The 20,341-nt window shown below is 43.0% G+C and overlaps 1 protein-coding gene across 2 annotated transcripts in view; it reads left to right on the top strand.

Annotated features, from left to right (window-relative positions):
- C5_1H8orf34 (chromosome 5_1 C8orf34 homolog) overlaps positions 1-20,341 on the top strand; it is a 1,018,772-nt gene that overhangs the window by 209,524 nt on the left and 788,907 nt on the right. For both annotated transcript variants that reach the window (XM_085605488.1, XM_085605487.1), the window contains exon 2: positions 8,009-8,156. In XM_085605488.1, coding sequence (XP_085461614.1) covers positions 8,009-8,156 — 148 coding nt within the window. The remainder of the gene's footprint in view (positions 1-8,008; positions 8,157-20,341) is intronic.

The raw sequence follows: 20,341 nt of genomic DNA, 5'->3' as shown, positions 1-20,341 counted from the left end.
CACGTTTGAATTACATACCATTGAACATAAGAGCAACTGATATACAACTCTCTACACACCCCCCCCTTCTATAATAATGAAAAACAAAGACACAATGAAAGCAAAACAAAACAATTAATAATACACAAAATCATTAGAACGAAAAGGAGCAGGTCTGATACGAGAACTACTCCTCAATTGTCTGCTATCACCAGATCCACTAGTGATTTTTAGATTAGCATTTTCATGCATGTTACTAGGACGAGAAGTAACACCGTCATCACCTCTTTCCCCTAAGGAACGAGAAGGGCAAGCCATGTTCTCATCTAAGTTGCGCACAAGAGTGAGATCACCAAGATCAAACCAATCAGTAGCAGATTGAGTTTTAACTCGGTTATGGATTATCTTGGCTTGTTCATCAGTTAGTTTTATTAAAGCATTTCGATTCCACCATCCATGATCTTGTAATAAAAAAGCAATTTTAGAAACTTTAATAATTTTAACTGGTTCAGTAAACCTAGATTTGCCCTTGCCAACCTTGATAGGTTTTTTAATAAGAACCCAGTCACCTGGAGACAAATAAGTTACTTTAATATGTTTTCTTTTGTTATAGTTCTCCTTGTACAATGCTTGTTTTTGTTTCACATGTTCTCTTACTCTATGCAAATCAATAGAATGTGCATGATCAACTTTATCCATTAACCAAGAGGGATTAAGTAGAGAAATGGGTTTCCTACCTCTCAATAATACATAAAGGGAAACATCAGTGGTAGAATGAGGTGTCCTATTGTAACTCCAGACTTTTTGACTCACATACTTGAACACATCCAACTTATTAGCCATAGCTGTTTGTACCCCTTCTTTCAACAACTTGTTTGCTCTCTCAACAAGACCATTAGGAGCCGGACTATATAAAGGTACCAAAATATGTCTAACAGAGACTTCTCCCAGAAAATTTTCAAATCATTGGAGGTAAAATGAGTTCCGTTGCCAGTAACAATCGCTTTAGGCAGACCTTCAATTAAAAATACTCGTTGTAAAAATGAAATGACGGACGTTGAATCTGAACTCCTCACAAAAGAAAAGTACAGCCACTTGGAAAAGTAATCAATAATTACAATCAGAAACCTACTATCACTGCCAAGCAGGTTAAAGGGACCTGAAAAGTCCAATCCTAACTTATGCCAGGGACCTTCAGGCCATTCAACTGGGCATTATGGAGTAGTGGATGTGCACCAATGTTTATCCGAACATAAACACTCAGGACATTTGTCCACAATGAATTTAACTTGATCATCAATACCATTCCACCAGTTAGTTTTCTTTAATCTTGCGAACAGTGCTAGACATTCCTAAATGTCCCTCATGAGCAAGGGAAATATTTTTGCTTCGCAGACCCTGAGGTGGAACAAATTTGTCCTCTCGAACCAAAATATCATTAACAATGGATAATTTCAAAGCGACTTGCGAAAAAAATATGTCTTGAATAGACATTCTTCTGTCACATGGCCAGCCATGAACTAAAAATCTCTTCCCTCTTTCAAGACAAAGATCTTTTCCACAACTTTCAAACCATTCATTTTCAGACAATTTGACATCTCGCATTAAGTCACTCAGAGTGAAGAGAACATCACAATCATTATCCTTAAAAGGATCATCCACATCACTACATTCCAGCGGCATACGTGACAAACAGTCTGCCCTGACGTTCTTAACACCAGGAATATATTTGATATCAAAGTTAAATTCCTGTAACCTCGCCAAAAATCTGATAAGTCTAGATGAAGCTTTGAGCAACTGTCACCAAGCATGTATGTTAGCGGTTTGTGGTCAGTAAAAAGTTGGAAACTAGAGCCCCAAATATACATCTTACATTTCTCAACCACCCATGAACAAGCTAAAGCCTCCCTCTTGATAGTGCTATAGTTAGTTTTAGCACTACTCAAGGTTCTAGAAGCGAAAGCCACGGTATACTCCTGACCTTCAATCATTTGACTTAACACAGCACCTAAGCCCTTGGAACTTGCATCCACAGTTACAATGCTCATCTGACCATGCGTAAAAGCTCTGATAGCTGGTGCTTCCAGAATAAATTTTTTTACAGAATCAAATGACTGTTGTGTTTCTTCAGTCCAAATGTACTTTGCGTTTTTTTTCAATAAATCTGAGTGGTTGCACTATAATGGCATAACTCTGTACAAAGCGAGCATAATATTCCCTAAGACCTAAGAATGCCCTTAACAAATCTTTGTCTTGCGGTTTAGGTGCATCCTTGATAGCATTTAGTAATGACAACTTAGGTTTTATACCTTTGACAGAAATGTTGTGGCCTAAATAGTCAACATCTTGAGTAATGAACTTGCACTTATTCTTATTAGCGGTCATGCCAACAGCTTCCAATTTCTGTAAAACTTTTTCAAGAAGTATATATTGTGACTCTAATGTAGCCGTGTGGATTAAAATGCCGTCCTGGAATGCTTGTATCCCATGGACATGTGTAAACCCTTGCAGCGGATGCTAAGCCAAAAGGCATCCGCTTATAGATGTAGACTCCAAAGGGAGTAACAAATGTGGTAAGAGAGTGAGAATCTTTGGAGAGGATAATCTGATGATACGCTGATCGTAGATCAATAGTGGTAAAATACTTGCTACCCCCAAGATTGGCAAGCGTTTCTTGAATCCTGGGTAGGGGATGGCAGTCTACCACTATATTACGATTAAGCATTCTCAAATCTGCACACAGACTAATAGCACCAGAGCTCTTACGTGCAACAACAGCAGCAGAAATCCATTCAGCAGATTCTACAGGTGTTATAATGTCTTGTAAGCACATATCATCTAAAAATATTTTTAATCATCCCTGGCAGACAAAGGAACAGGTCTGCATTTCTAAAACACTAGAATGGCATTCTTTTTGAGTCTAATGGTGTGTTGGAAGCTTTTGACCAAGCCTACATTGTCTCTAAATACACAAGAATATTTGGTGAATAAATTACCCAACTTAGAATCAGTATAAGGTTGAAGAATACTCGCCGGTTCTTGTTCAACAGAGAAAACGGGTAGGTCTCCTAACACCACAGGCTCAGGATGACCAGGTCTCAAAATGATGCCTACATTCGCTTGGTCTTGCCACCCCAGGATATCATGACCATTAAAGGGTACATACATTTTGGTATAAATCTCTCTACCTTTAAATTTGATGGAATCCGAAAAATAACCAGACATGATAATATCATATTCCCCAAACGTTTTGGGATTGACAACCGTAGGTTTGAACAGACCTTTTGACCAACATTTTTTAAAGGTATTTTCATCTAGTATCGTGATAGGAGAGCCAGAGTCAGCCATAACATTGATCTCAATTGGTCCTATTGATACCTTACACATAGACCCTTTACACCTTTTGGTATCATTGCATAAAGTATTAATTTCAGTAGTGGACAACGTGTTGCTCATAGCCTCACAAAGAGCATCCTCTTCAACATTAAGAAAATTAACCTTGCCCTTTTGTTTAGCTGATCTACACACCGTGTAAAAATATCCAATTTTTTTCCAAGTGTTACATCTCTTACCTTATGCAGGACAATTCACATAGTTGCCCATATGATACTTGGATCCACATCTGTAACAACAACCTTTTCTCTCAACACTTATATGTGCTTTAGGTTTGGTAGAAACAATGTCTAAATCAACATCATTAGCATTACCAGTAGAAGTAACATGCATAACTTTAGAACTCTCAGGAAATTTACTAGCAGAATCTTGAGTTAAAATTTTTGAAGATACCAGAGAATGTTTAATGCTGCGTGCAATATCCATCACTTCCTCAAGGGAAGGATTCTTACAAGTTAAAATATGCTGTTGTATCTTTTTGTTAAAACAATTAAAAACTAGTTGGTCACGCAAAGAAATATCTAAATTAGTACCAAATTGATATTTAGATGCCAAAACACGCAAGACTGCTAAATAATCCCCAATGGATTCATCTTGTGTCTGTTTGCGTTTAAAGAACACATGTTGCTCAACCATAACAGATGGTTCATCAACATAATGTTTTCCCAATCGTGCCAACGCTTCAGAGAATACATTCCAAGTTTCGTCACGAGATGGGGCTGGAACAACAGGCAAATTCTCAAATACATCTGGACCTGCACTACCAAAATGATTTAACAAAAGCGCTCTTTTTCTAGAAGCAGAATATTTGGTAGCATCAATAGCCTCCATATAATTATCGAAAATTCTATACCACTTGTGCCAAGGAGAGAGAGGTTTACCTGGATTTTGTAAAAAGGGAGGTGGTTGCATAACATTATTGGAAGAAGAAGACATCTTCCCATAAAATAACAGTAATAGTAGACTACAGAAGAAAAAGGTGGTAAGTACATAAGTTAAAATAAGGAAGAGACAACAACAAGAACAAAAAATTCATGCCCAAGCTGTAAAGCAAAATAAATAACCTGAAAGAAAGAAATATCACTGTGGTAAATGATGAGAAGCAGCAGAGTGAGGCATAAACAGCAACTGATAAAGTTTGCGTGCTCATCACGCAAAACAAAGCAAAAACCAAAGGAAATGATGGACGGAGTGTTGAACATTGCAAGCACTCACCCCCAGTCAACTGATCTGGGTTTAATCCATCACCGTTCTTTAGCCCACTCTGCCACACAAGTTCAGACATGGCCATATGCAAATCAGTCTGACCCTGTGCCTCATGGGAATAGTCCAGCCCGAACTACCAAGCCATGGTTTCCCTGGACCAGAAACAAGCATCCTAGGACCGGTTTCTGGCATTTCAGCCGTCTTCAGCCAGGCTTGCTTGAATCCAGTGGCAAAGTGAGCAAGGGACTCACGTCTGAGCATACCCTGCTAACTTATGGCGAACAAAGCAAAAACCAAAGGAAATGATGGACGGAGTGTTGAACATTGCAAGCACTCACCCCCAGTCAACTGATCTGGGTTTAATCCATCACCGTTCTTTAGCCCACTCACGCAAAACAAGCACAGGTGAAATCCTTGTTGTAACGTGTGCCTGTCACGGAAGATATAATAAAGTTAAGAAGGCCGCCAAGGACGTGACTGATGCGATAAGCAAACAACGTGCTGTGTGTCTTTAAGCGTGATGACAAATATGCGTGATGAGAAGCAGCGTGTGGAACATCTTGCCGGGAACACAGCTGACGTGAGAATAAACACCAAGGGAACGCCAAGGAGCTGGAATCGCGAGCCATGGAATGCCAAGTAGATTCGAAGAGAAACAAGGCAGCAACAGTGAGATGCAACCGTTGAAGGTAAACACCAACTCTTTGTGCCCGCAATGACCTAAGTTTGCACACGGACAACAGCAAAAGTACCAAATCACGCACGAAACTTCCAAAACACAACAGTACCTTTCAACTGTGGCATGAAGTCATCATCAGAGGCAGCTCGTTAGTACAAAGGATCATAGAGAAATAGCTGCCAACTCTCGTAGAAACGATCCGAATAAATTCGTAGATAACCGTAAATCAGTAGACGTAGTAGGAGATGCTGAGGCAGCGTGCCTTTCAAAATGCAGTTGAATAATCCAAAGTGAATAAGTAGCAGGAAAAGACAGTTGGTCGGTGGGTCCTCTGATAAACGCCAAATTGTCGCCAATATATATAGTATGCGTACCAGTGAATAGAAGAGGCTGAGACTTCAGGTAAGTATTTAAGAGCAGGAAACTTTATTACCGTTGCAGAGACCCACGACAGCTCCAGTTGGAAGAGAGGCAAAGAATGAATAATCCACAACCAGAGTTCTAAATCACATAGTGCAGTGAGCTAGTACATTCCTATTACCTCACGTTTGAATTACATACAACTTTATAAATACAAGCAAATACCATTGAACATAAGGGCAACTGATATACAACTCTCTACAGTTCTTAATATTTTTGTTAGGGTTTTGTCAGCAATAATTTTGTTGCCGATATTTCGTCATATTCCCCTACTGCATATATAAACACTGATGTTGCCACGAAAATGCAATAGGCAAAACTTTTCTATTTTGCCACAAACAAGTTCCAGCCCAACAGTCTTCTGCTAGTCTATATGAAAAAGCATCCAGTAAATTCAAATGTCATGAATGTAAAGGCACCAGTGTTCTGCCCCCTCATGAGCCTAAACCAAGATATTATGTTGAAATACTTCAGAAAACAACTATTTGTAAATCACTGAAAGTTAAGTTTATAGTTAAAGGTGGATTTAACATCATCCTCACCAATGTCCCCAAACTTAAATCAGGTGAACTCTAGTGCATGTTGAATAATACATTCCTGCCACAGATAGGATGAAAATGTAATTAGTCTGGGAATGGTCAAGATGTGTGAGTTTTTCCAGGCTGGAAAGAGATATTGTCAGTTAATGGGCAAATCAGCTACTTTTTCATTGTCTGAGGCAATTTATTCTTTTGGGAGATGCGAAGGTTAAATCAAGCCCCAGCAAGATCTGTCTCCAATATTCAAACTATCTATTCTGCCCCCTCTCTCCCGTCTGCTCCTTAAAATGTATAATACAGAAGTCCAGTGATATAGGGAAGGAAAAACAGCTTTCCATCTGTTTCTGTACTTACCAGGGACCTCTTCCCCCTCGAGTGGAAATTAAAGAGAACATACTTTTGAACAGCCTTAGTGGAAAGGTAACCTTGTTGACAGCGGCAGTCCTAAGTGTAGAGGATGTGTTTCATTTAATGAATTGAGAGCACACAGACTGTCTTTCGGAATCTGAAAAGCAGTTGGTACCCACACTACTCACATTTTTCAATAAACTCTGAATGACACTACATTCCCTAGCCCATGTGGGGTGCCAGGATATAGGTGCGCTCCAAGTTAGCAATTCTATTTTGAAATGCAGGTCTGTGTTTCCCAAACCTGTTACTGGTCTCACTTCTGGAGTACATGCTCAGTTATTGGATATTGCAGTGAGCCGCTTGTCACCAGATTCTTCTTTGCAGCTATTGTGGCAGGATCAGCCTGGAAGAACCTGTGATGCGCCATATCTTCCGGCCAGATAGAATGTCATTCATGAAGGTCATGAGTAACCAAACTACATATTTCAAAATGGGGTTGCATCTGCTGAAAGAAGTAGTCTTGTTATTTTCATGAAAGATTGTAACATTTAGTGCTAATAAAGCCAACGTGTGGGGGCTGCCATTAAAAGGGCTGCTATATGGGTAATGTCTACTCTTAATTTCAGGTTTGCTTTCCTTACACCTTTAAGAAGTTGGCACCATGCCCGATAAGAGCATGCAACCGGGGGCCATGGGCTTCTGCATGAAAGGAGAGCCTAGTACCTGTTAACCTTTGCTTTGCCTCTACTTCTGCTCCATGATTTCACCCACCTGCCTGGCCCCCCTTTTTCAGAAAGGCAGAATTAATTAACAATACGTGTAGAGGAACCTGGTAATTTTACTGAATAACGTTGGTTTCTTATGTGAGGTAATTTATATTTGCATATTGTAATGTGAAGTTCTGTTTTACAGTTTGTGAGCAGTTGCTTTTCTGTGGACCTCATTCATTTTTTTTTCTTTTATTGATGTTTGATTCCTTTCAGTTCCCCAAGGTGTGGGTTATGAGACTTCTGAAATTTTTTGTTGTGGACTGCTATGGCCATGGAGATTACCACTTTATCCACTGGGTAAGACGGGTGGGATCTGGCTTGGGGACCGCATTCAAATAGTTGATGAAATAGTGAACAGGAAGCAATGGAGAAAGACTGATTCAAGGAAGGACTCCTGAATGCTTCCGGCTCAGGGCAACAAGCCTCCAAAATACGGTTTCTAATTTTGATTGATGTTTCCAAACGTGTTGATGCATGTGTGTGCATTTTTTGTCCTCTGCATACTAGCGTGCAACTGTACCTTTTCTTGACATACAAACTTTATTTTCCTAAATCGCTCGTAGTATTGTGCACTTATTTGAGCATTTGAATCTGCAGCACGTTCCTTATTACTCTACAACAGTAATTTTCCCTTTTCATCAACAAATTGATTAATTTCTATTTTCTTTTAGGAGTTGATGACCAAGCTCATCACCGAGACACCTGATCAACCGATTCCGTTTTTGATTGGCTACTTGCAGTCTAAGCTGGGGATCGTGCCTTCTCTTCAGAGGACGCTGTCCGGGTCTGCCGCTCTGTGGGCGGAGAGTGAATCACCAGGTGCGTGCACATTTCCTAACCTAAGACAACATGTAAAGAAAGCCAAATCTGCTTTCAGGCCGCTGAATGTTCACACTTGCTTCTAGATCCTAACTTACCTTTGTTGCGCTAGACCCAAGAAGGGGGAACCTTCTTTTCCGATTTCCACAGGAGCGAAGATGCGGCTCTCCCCACTTTCAGAAGACAATCCTCAGAGGGAGACAGAAACACTCTCTCATGAGATCTTGTTAGCTAAAAGTGAGGGGAATAACCCATGAGTGACCACCACTCTTCCCCTAAGTTTTGGTGTATGTGTCAGGTAATGAGGGTAGTTGATCAGGGAAGACCTGGAAAGGAATACAAGGAGAATTTAGATACTCTGCACATAATCTCATTAATACATGTCCACTCTACTCATGTGGCTCACTTACTCATGGTGAGTCTTTAGCATACCTAAAAACAGAAGTGCCTCTTGAATCCACGGAGACCAGTGTTTAGGCTTAGAATCTCTCTCGGGTGATGTAGGTCTTAGAAGGGGCGACCCCATGAGAGGACACTTTCACATTCATACACACCGGGGTAACGGTAGGAATAGGGATGGTGTGCCCAAGAAACGGTGCTAGAATATCTGGGGTATGTGAGGGGAAGGAGGAGAGTGGGACTCAAAGGCGGGGAGGGATTTAGGGTTCTCTCCTACCACTACTCTCTGAATGTACAGACAATTCCTGCGGACCGGCTCTATCAAGTCTGCCGAAGAGCGGAGCAGCCAAGATCTGTCTGACGGAATGCCGTGTTGGCCGGCTCCTGTCAAGCGTTTACAGGAGCGGAGCAACCACGAGCATTGACCCTGCTCTGTCCGGGCGGGAGCGGAGCAGCCGAGGTTACCTCACCTCCCAGGAAACGCGCTGCGCTGACCGGCTCAAAACTAAAATACGAGCGGAACAGACGACAAACACGCTTACCTGGGAAGCTGGTGCACCTCTCTGGCCGGCGCCGGCCGGGACTAATCAGACGCAGGAACGGACGCTTCCAATTGGGTATGACACTTAATATTTGGCCCCAGCGAGTTGGTGTAGCGTGACCAACTCTGGCGAAAGTGCGAGGGCGAAAGTCTCTCTCCAGAATCTCGTGTCGGGGAACTCTGCTTGCACACATACAACACAGGAACAGTGAAGATCGAGGGAGTTCAGACGTCGAAGCGATACACAGGGAGGAGCTGGAAAGTTGGGGGCGTGGTCACCATTCACACGACGGATCACTAAGCCAAGCACTGATTCATGGAAACTCCTTCAGTTTAAAGGAGTTAGGGAGCGTCTCTAAAGTATGCACCTTCAGATCTAGGGATCCTGTCAAAAGTACATACTCTTGTCTAAAGAACCAATGAGAGAGTGGTACATGCTCAATGTTGTGATTCCTCGTGACTTCAGGGGGAGCTAACAGGGAACACTAACAACCTTTTGCTATGTATTGTCTAATTCAAATATTTAAACCTCTGCGCAATTAGGAAAGTGAGATTTTTTCTCAACATCTGAAAAGGCACTGTTGTTTCTGAAGAGCCCAGCGTGGAGGTTATCCTACGGTACCTGTTATTTTTGGAAGAGGGTTCCTTTTTAAGGTACCATAATCCATTTTTACAATTTTAAAATAGAGAACCAATTCAGATCCCGCATAAGATCACATGAATTATTTAAGTTCTCACCCGGGTTAGTTCGTCCTGCAGGTAGGAACCACTACAGGATGTTCAACTTTTGGGTCGGTGTCTCTCTGGACACGGGAGACAACAGGCATTGGCAAAACCAATAGGACTTGCCTGTGGGCCAGCTATTAGCTTTGTCACGCCGATGAGGGACGTAAATGGGAAGTCGGTTGGGGTGGTGAATGGGAGGGCAGATTAATTGGTGGGGGTCAGGATGGTAAAAAAAAGTCACTATGAAGCGGCCGGCGCTGGCAGTGTTCATATCACTTTTTTAAGTCGAGCCTGGGCAGTACATGCGCTGCTCTGCAAGGCATGCTGTATTGCGGTAGGGACTTGAATGTCCGCCCACTCTCCGCCCACATTTTTCATTGGCTTGTGTCATTGTCCACTTTAACTGTGGCTGTCTATTGGGCAAAAGGCTTAGTAGTCCCTCCTTACTACCGCCTTGTCTCATTTTATAACCTCCCATGGCGACAACCCCTGTTACGTGTGTAATTGCTCGGTAGGCTTTAATTACAGCCTCAGAGCACTATTTTCTCAAATAGCTTTGTCCTCCCTACTGTTGCAGGCAGGACACGCTCTCTCCTAATGCTTTTTAAAGTTTTTATAGCACGCATATGCTATGCAATAGGTCTCGCAATTGTGAGAGCTTAAGCTATTGCCATTGTAAATGAAAATGCCTTTTATTTATCTGTTTTAAAAACAACACATGAATAAAAGGCATTGTCATTTACAATGCCAATAGCTCAAACTCTCATAAATGCCAGACCTATTGCATTGTAAATGCTTGTTTTCTTTTGTCTGTTTGGGGAGGGGAGAAGAAATGGACGGGGTGGGTGGGGTTAGATGAAACCGGGACGGGGCAGATGGGGGAGAAGAAACTGCAATAGCAGTGGATGGGAAGAGAAGAAACAGGCACATCCTCTATTTTCTGCACTTCAGGCATTTCACAAGACTGCACAAATGCCCCCACTGTCGCTTTGAATACAACGGGCATTCCACTGCTACTTGCACCAAGATCGGCACTGATAATCTCACTCAGGAGCAAAGCTGATGAAGCCAACATGGCAGCAGGGCTCAGTATCCAGCAGGAGAAGGCAACTGTGCTATGGCTCTGTGATAGTGTGCATGAAACTGCCTCTATCTACTGTTTTTTGGCAGCAGCCACCACCCATCTAGCAGAATTTACAGAAATAAGCCTCCTCCACTACAGCCAGGACCATTGGCAGGGGTTGTTCCTGAACTGCTCGCCAACTATACGCGTTGCATATATATCTCGCTTACTGAACACAAAGAAAAGATGTTCATGCATGGTACTGTTATCATAATAATGAGTGAGCTAAGAAGCTAATATTTTGTTTTTGCATCTGTAAATTTACTGATAGTCGGTGCTGTGAAAGGTCAGAACGAATAGAGTACAAGTGGTCCCATACCTGCCTGCCAAGAATAGAACACAGCAAACCAGCCTCAAGAATAATGGAGGTAAAAAAGCTGCACTCATTAGGGTGGCTCAGTGAGCTGATCAAAACATACAGCAGAATGGGTCAAGGAGCTATTCAACATCACTGAAGTACGCAGTTTGTGAGTTTCATTCATGGAATAAAGATTTAACCTTCTGTCCACTGTTGTCTCTCACGGGGCAGCACTGCACACAGTGCAAGGAGTGGACGAACGCTAAATAACATGAATCAATTTGTGCTTGGTCCATGCACCACAGAAAGAAAAGGAAGTGACTCCTGGCAAGCGTGGCCCAATTCGAAGGCAGAAAAGAAGAGTGACAAAGAAGCTAAGTAGTGGTAAGCAAGGGGCAGACTCCAAGCCCATTTCAACACAGAAGTCTAGCAAGAGAGAGCACATGTGCTAATGCATGCTCACGCAGATCAGATCTAAAAAGAGAGAACTTCTTTCGTGGATTGTTTATTGCAGATGCATCACAAATTGCTCCTTTACTCATTTCTGAGTTTAAAATATCCTCTCCTCCTGGACTTCTACAGCTCTTAATCAGCAAGACGTTGGTCAGCCAAAGATTTAGAATTATCATAGCAGGAGCAAATGCTTCCATCCGAAATATGGAACTCTTTGCCTAAACCGCTTTGTGTTTGTTGAGGACTGCCTAGTCCTTTCAAAAGCAGCGTAACACGGTTTGTTTGGTTGAACTTCACAATCTCCATGGCAAACGATTACAGGTAGCTCCGCAACCTGAAAGCCACTTAACAAAGCAAATAACAAAGCAAGACATTTCGTAGTCAGACCTAACTGTGGTAAGTCAAGCCCAGCCATACATATTTCCTGCTATACAGAAAGTATGGATGCACTGGGGCCAGAGAGCTACCTTTGCCAGCCTTACTTTTGTTTAGAGGAAGTGAAGATTCTACAGAGACAGCAGCTAAGGAAGAGGTTTCCTGAAGATGCAGTCAACAGCCTTTGCCAATGCCTTCCGGTCTAGCTTGGAAGAGTTCTTAAAGATGCATAACACTATCGGGCGCTCTTTAGCAGTCATTGGGCAGGCCCACGAATGAAACATCCGAAACATCATATTTACAAGAAACTTCTGTTTGTCTTCTTTTCTGGGAAAAAGTTTGATAAAGGTTAAAAGTATCTTTGTTTAATCTTTGCTCCCCTTCCTGTGATCTAAATGTATATAATTGTACAAATGCTGCGGTTGTAAGAAGCTTAAAATTGACAGAAATGTAGATGTCTTTTATTACACCAGGCCTTGTTGGTTGCTTATAAAAGGACTGCTACACACTCTAGGGGCAGCCTTTTGTGACAAACGCTAAGCGCGTGGGCTGGTGCTAAAAAAGAATTTAAGGGGTGACAGTGACTAAAACCAGAGTTTGAGAGCAGGTTAGAAATGAGGGGGAAGGGGGGGGGGGCAATGGCAGGAATTGGAGCTTGACCATAAAATTCAGAATCAGGGGGCAGTGGGTGAGCTACCCGAGACTGATAGACAGTCGCCAGAAGCAGGTGAATGTGGTCAGGATGTGTACTCCACCATTCCCCCCGATGCCTATAGATTATCCATGGAAGTAGGAAGCTGCAGTAGGGTGAATCAGTTTGCATGCAGCTTTTACAAGGAGGAAGGCATTTGGGGAAGAGATGGGTACCAGTAAAATCATTCTAGGGGAGATCGGGAAGCAACAGGGCTCATGTGAAGAATCTGACGAGTACTAGACGACAAGCTGATCTAGGGCGGATGCTGATGAACAAACGTATATAACTAGTGGACGGATCACACCAGAACCAGGCCACAGACAGTTTATCGGCCTTCATTCCAAAAAGTACATTTAGATAATAAACTGTGTTACTGCGCCATTAGTAGTAAAGACTGTGAATAAATCTGTCCAGGCCAAATACATAACAACAGCAGATAAATGCGCAAGGGGTGTCCGCAGCAGGTGGTTTTCGAAATAGAGAGCACATGTGCAATATAACATGGCCACCTTTCACTCCAGGAATGCATGTAATGTAGACCACGGATTATGATTTTGACACAGAGTGAGAATACCAGGCAAAACCCGTTTAAAACTGATGACTGCGATTAAATATAAATAATGCATTGCAGGGCATTTAAGTAGTGCACAACAAAAACTAAGCCTCTCTTTGCATCTGAAGAGTAGGCGCTGACATTGCACAGAGTAAGGGTGCGCATTTAATTTATACTGCTGAACGATGAACGGCTGACTACATTCAGCGCTCAGCAGCGAGCGCTCAACCAGCTGAGCTGTTTGTCCAGCATAATGATGTGTTCCTTTGTAAGAGGGTTGGAACGAGGATTTCATAGACTGTGGCAATGTGGTGCAGGTTTGGCATGGTGTGGGAGGTCTGTACTGTAACCAGGGGGCATGGGGTGCAGGTGTAATACAAGTACAGACAGAAAAAGACACAGCCGGTGTTACATGAGACAAAGGACCGAGGCTGTGACGGTTGAGCTCTGTTACAATGGTGGCTGCAAGCGTTTTTTATCAGATGTGTCGAAATGCGGCCGGAAAAGACGAGGGTTAAAGACATGCCGGGGAGGCACACACACCACCAAGGCAAATGCAAGATCAGACACGATGTGACCCATAACTGAAGCACACCCCGCCTTCTTCCTGAGAAGTTATTCATTTTAAGTACAGGATATGCGCCCAAACAAAGGGATGTGCTCCACAAAATGATGTCAAAGGTGTGCATTGTTCCACAATCAGAACTGGGTCATATAACACAAGCCAGTGAAAAAGGCGTCATTCAAAGGTCTACGTCTGGCCCCAGGCATGCTTCTCTGGGTAGCAAGCACCAACGCGCATAGCAAGGATGCGGCGCCAGGGGCAGTGTAGGAAGACGGGATGTCGACTTCGGAACTGAGGAACCGGGTGAGTCTCGCCATCGCCACAACATCCTGTGACTCTGGGCAAATCACTTCATCTCCCTTTCTTAAAAAATAAAAATGAATGCGAAATTGTGTAATATAACTGGTGCTCATGTAAAGCGCTGCATACATTCTGACGGTTTAAGGTTTGCGCTATTTAAAAATGCAACAAAAAAAGGATTACTACCTCAATCGCAGGCCGAGCGACTGAAGGAGGCTGAGTTAAATTAATCTGTACTTGGGCCATGCTCAAAACGAAGAAAAGGAAGTGATGGCATTGCACAGGCTGCTAAATTGGAAGGCAGAACAAGAGAGTGATAATGGTACCAACAAATGGTAAGTAAGGGGCAGGCTAAAAGCTTCTTTTTTGAGAAGTTTTTAGGGTCAAGCCTGCAAGAGCATGCACTAGCACATGCATATCGCTTGCAAAACACTATTGTTAATAAAAGGGGTTTGGAGCCCGCCCATTTCTTACCATTTGTTGGCTTACGTGGCACTCTTCTTTCCAACTTCGTAATTCGTCAAGGCAGTACTAACATAATTTCCGTTCCTCTCTTTGGAGCAGGGACCATGCACTGATTGATTCAAGTTAATCAGTACCCAGGCACTGCTTCTGACGTGGCTGAGATACTATTTTGTTCTTTTCAACTTTTAGTGCCCTGAAAACAGAAGGCATGTGACTTGCAAAAATGTGCCCAGCAGGACGAACAAAATTGCAAAGATTTATTTTCTATAGTTAGCGTTCTTTTATTTTGCCAAACCTTCTTTTCTCACTTTGCACTCATGTTTTCTTTTGTTTTTGCTTGTGGGCACTGTTCTCAAAAGATGAGGATTATTTTATCCCAAAGCGACATTGTTTCTTTCTTATGTGTAGTTTCTGAAATTATGCTTTAACGCATAATCGTACAGTACACCCCAATCCACCCCACTTCAATTTGCTGGACTCCAATCCATCCACCTCACCCCACACCAGTCTGCCCCATTCAATCCAATCCACCCCAGACCAATCCAATCTACCACACTCGAATCCAAAACACTAACCCCAATCCACTCCAATCCCCCACACTCCAATTCGCTCCATTCCAATCCAAAACTATCTGCCCAACTCCTATCTTCCACACTCCAATCTGCCCCACTCCATTTCAAAATAATCTGCCCCACTCCAATCCAAAACAATCTGCCCCACTCCAAAACAATTTGCCTGACTCCAATCTACCCCACTCCAATCCACCCCACTCCAATCCAAAACAGTCTGCCCCACTCTAATCCGCCCACTCCAATCTGCCCCACTCCAATCCAAAACAATCTTCCCACTCCATTCTGCCCCACTCCAATCCAAAACAATTGCCCCACTCCAATCCATCCCACTACAATCTTTCCTACTCCAATCCAAACCAATCTGCCTTATTCCAATCCAAAACAATCTGCCCCACTCCAATCTGCCCCACTCCAATTTGCTCCAGTCCACCCACTCCAATCTGCCCCACTCCAATTCAATCCAAACCACCTCATCCCAATCCACCCACTTCATCCCAATTCACCACACTCCAATCCACCACAATCCATCCCACTCCAATCCAATCAATGCTACACCAATCCAATCTACCCCAAACCAATCCATTCCACTCCAATCCAGCTCAATCCAATTTACCCCACTCTAATCCACCTAACTCCAATCCTCCTAAACCCAAAACAACCCACCACACTCCCTCCCTAATCTACCCCACTCCAGTCCAAAACAATCTGTCCTACTATAGTCTGCCCCAAACCAATCTGCCCCACTCCAATCTAAAATAATCTGCCTCGCTCCAAAACAATATGCCCCACTCCAATCCAAAACAACCTTCCCGACTCCAATCTGCCCCACTCCAATTGCAAAACAATCTGCCCCACTCCATTCTAATCCACCTCACCCCAATCCATTCCACCTCATCCCAATCCAATCCACCGCACCCCAATTCAATCCACCCCAATCCAATCTACCTCACTCCAACTCACCTGCCCACTCCACTCCAATCCAATCAACCCCACCCCAATCCAATCCAATCCACCCCAGCCCAATCCAGTTCACCCACCCCAATCCAATCCACCTCAATCTAATCCACCTCAACACAATCCACCCCACTCATTTCAATCTACCTAACTCCGATTCACCCCACCGCACTCCAATACACCCCACTTCACTGCAGTCCAATCCACCCCACTCTACTCCAATCCACCCCAATCGCCTCAATACATCGCACTCTTCCCCAAGCACTGCACTCTATGACACTCCCTGCCACTGAATCACTGAACTCTACTCCCCTCTACTCAACTCCACGCTCTTGTATAGGTGTGACCTATTGGCTTTTCCAATGCTTGTTTTTTCCAGATACAACAGATTGTTGCCATAGCGACAGCGCATGTGCACTTCCAGCAGGTTCGACCTAAAAATGGAGGTAACATTCGAAGTTAGATTGATGTTGAGGTAAACTTGGAGGTAACATTGTGAGGTGGAATCAATCAGAACAGCGCGTGCTGAGAAGCCGTCGTTTATTAGTGCCCCCACATTTATCTGGAACTCTTTACCTCTTAACTTCAGATTCAAACCCACTCTTCTTACCTTCAAAAACACATTTAAAAAACTCACTTTTTCCCAAATTAAATGACCCTCCCATTAAGCATATATTTGATGCACAATTATGTTCCTACTAATTGTGATGTTTCTCGTCCAGTACCTTGCCATCATCACTGTAATCTGTTTTATACATCTGGCTGAAATGGTTTTATTAATGTATTTGTTGTATAAACAGTAACTAGTGAAAAGTAAACCACCTCGTAGCACTACCTTTTGATTGTAATGTGTGACAGCTTTATATGTAAAGTGACATAATGCTTGTTGACAGAGTAGTCCACTTTAAGCCTGTTAAATGAATTGGAAAAGTGATTTCTTGGCCCCTCATTATGGTTCTCTACCGGTTATCGAGGTTGTGATGTGGGTCTTCCTTCCAATAGTGATGCACCAAACAAACCAACACTCTTCTACCTGTCCTGATTCACTCTATCTTGCAGCATCAGTGATCGGCCAGTCATCACAGTCCTCATACACCAGACACAAGCTCAGCTATGCCGTTCAACTATGTCACGCCCTACATATATATCAGTTGAGAACGTGGCTTTACCTTGGCCCGCTGGGACTTGATTTACTTTGGCACATTTAATAAAACACCTAAAACTTTCACTTGTCTTGGGATAGAATGCTTCATCATGCAGATCCCACAATTTAGTTCAAATCTAGCAGACAGCACAGCTCTCTCGTTGCGAAACAGATATTGTGGGCTTAATAAGAAAATAGAGGTACTTGTTTGGTGCTGTGCAAGCTGTCTGGTTGCAGAAGACATATAGTGGCTTTATCAAGGACATTGAGGGGCTTGCCAACTGCAAATTCCTTACCATTGATTGGCTTTAATGTAGTTCCCATTTTCTTTCTTCTTATTCAATGCATTGCTTTGTCCATCTTGTGACTGTCCCTCCCCTGGAGAAATTACTTGTATCCTTCAACTGCTCACTTTTAGGAAAATACATTTATTTTCTTTTGTCTGAAGGACTTTATGAGACTGAATGTGTTTTCCAGCAATCTTGCTAGTGTTCTTCCCCTTCTGTGCTCCATGTTGCTTTCTCTCGCTCGTGTGCTTCTCTCCTGCACCCCTCATTGATGTGCTCACCCTCGTGTGCTTTCCCATATTGTTTTTTCACCGATTTGTTTCTTACCTTCGAGCTCCAAGTTGCACTTTTGTCAGTGTTTTTCTTCCACCATACTGAATATTGTTCTCTCTTTCCCATTTGCTTTTCTCTGCCCCCACCTGTGTCCTCCATGTTGCACCCCCCCACCTGTTATGTTACGTTACTGCAGCTTATAGAGTGCACTTTCACCAGACGGTCTCTTGACGCTAGGTAACTGAAGCAGCATGGCTCAGGAATCTCATTAATAAGCTTGCTTAAAGAGAAAGGCCGTACAGAATAAAGATGGTCGTAGTAGTAATCATTTAGTAAAAACATGAACAAGAGAATGATTAGTTTACAAAATAGTGCAATCCACAATGTGTGATTTTTTGGGTACCTTAGTCAAGTTTAATACTATTTTCAAACAGGTATTTAGAATGCGATTCAAATTCAAAACATTATATATTCTGGCAACACAGTTGCTCCAGTATGTTAGAAAATACAGTGGGTGGAGGACAAGGAAAGGGTATCGTGACATATATACATCATTTATACATGGTGTAAGACCTTTCCGGCCTAACATAGGTCAATAGTTCCTGGGTAAACACATCACTCTAATGTACATGTGTATTTATCAATTGTGGCCTTAGAGTCTGTGTAGAAGTAGAGTAGTCTACGTTTCGACCCCTATCACAGAGGGTAAATCAGTCCTCACAGCGGGGTCTTCATCAGGACAAAATTATCATGAGCACTTGGGATTAACAGCAATATGACTGCTGTGCGTTTTGAAATCGACCGACTTTGAAGGAGATTCTCCGTGGATTTATTCCCATGCCGTATGAGATTCAATCTTCACATACTGCCAACCCAACCACATTCCTGCGCATGAGCGACTCGCCCTCTGTGATAGGGGTCATAACGTAGACTACTCTACTTCTACACAGACTACAAGGTCACAATTGATAAATACACATGTACATTAGAGTGATGTGTTTACCCAGGAACTATTGACCTATGTTAGGCCGGAAAGATCTTACACCATGTATAAATGATGTATATATATGTCACGATACCCTTTCCTTGTCCTCCACCCACTTATCCACCACTCCCTACCCATTTCCCTTTTTCCCAAACACCAAGAGCACTGTATTTTCTAACATACTGGAGCAACTGTGTTGCCAGAATATATAATGTTTTGAATTTGAATCGCATTCTAAACTAAGGGTGGGCATAGTGGGCGTAGTGGGGCTACGTGAAGCAGCACGTAGTGTGCCCAAATCTACGCACACTATGTGCTCCGCGTAGCCCCACTACGCGCCACCCACCTCCCGCCCGCCCTCCTTTTAAAACATACTCTAATTGTAAATTAAATAATAGTAAAGACACTTACCTGAAGCGCGGCGTCTCCGGGGCTCCCTCTTCCTGGTTTCCAACTTCTTCTGACAAATGCGCATGCGCATTTCTCGCAAGAAATGCGCATGCGCAGGCGTCCGCGCATGCACATTTGTCAGAAGAAGTTGGAAACCAGGAAGAGGGAGCCCCGGAGACGCCGCGCTTCAGCTAAGAGTCTTTACTTTTATTCAATTTACAATTAGGGTATGTTTTAAAAAGGAGGGCGGGCGGGAGGTGGGTGGTGGGTGGCAGGCAGCTATGCTTTGCCCTGGCGTGTGCGTAGCGCTGCCTGCTTCACCTACTTCGAAAACTGCGAAGCAGACAGCGCTACGTACACTACGTGGGGGAAGCGTAGTGTCTCGCCCAGGGTTACTAAATACCTGTTTGAAAATAGTATTAAACTTGACTAAGGTAGCCAAAAAATCACACATTGTGGATTGCACTATTTTGTAAACTAATCATTCTCTTGTTCATGTTTTTACTAAAGGATTGCTACTACGACCATCTTTATTCTGTACTGCATTACTGACCCACGTGAGGTAGTTTCATGTGGGCTCCCCCATTGAAACTCAACACTCTTAAAGAGAAAGGTCTTCAACATTTGGCTGAGTTTTGCATAATTGGAAGTGGTCCTAAGTCCCAGTGGCAGCGAGTTGCAGACACGGGGAGCAGTGACTGAGAGCCTGATACCACCTGTCTTATTCCTCTTCTATTGAGGGATGACTAAGTAAGGTAAATCAGTAGATCTCAGATCTCTAGTGGGGGAATACTTAAGGATCCAAAATTTGCTGAAGGCTGGACTTTCCATGTGCAAGGTCTTAAAGATCATGCAACATATTTTGAACATGGATCTTTGTGCAGCTGGGAGACAATGAAGATCATTTATACCTTAAAAAATGTGACAATGCTTGGAAAGTTGATAGATCAGCCGAGCGGCCTGATTTTGAATCAACTGAAGGTAGCACTTGAGATATTTAAGAAGACTCAGATAGAGGGAATTGGCATAGTCAATTCTTGACTTGACTAAGGCAATTATAACTTGGGACAAGTTGTCCAAGGTAAGAA

This window comes from Triturus cristatus, chromosome 5_1, assembly GCF_964204655.1.
Source record: "Triturus cristatus chromosome 5_1, aTriCri1.1, whole genome shotgun sequence".
In the NCBI taxonomy this organism is placed as follows: domain Eukaryota; kingdom Metazoa; phylum Chordata; class Amphibia; order Caudata; family Salamandridae; genus Triturus; species Triturus cristatus.
This window is presented reverse-complemented; position numbering and strand designations above follow the sequence as displayed.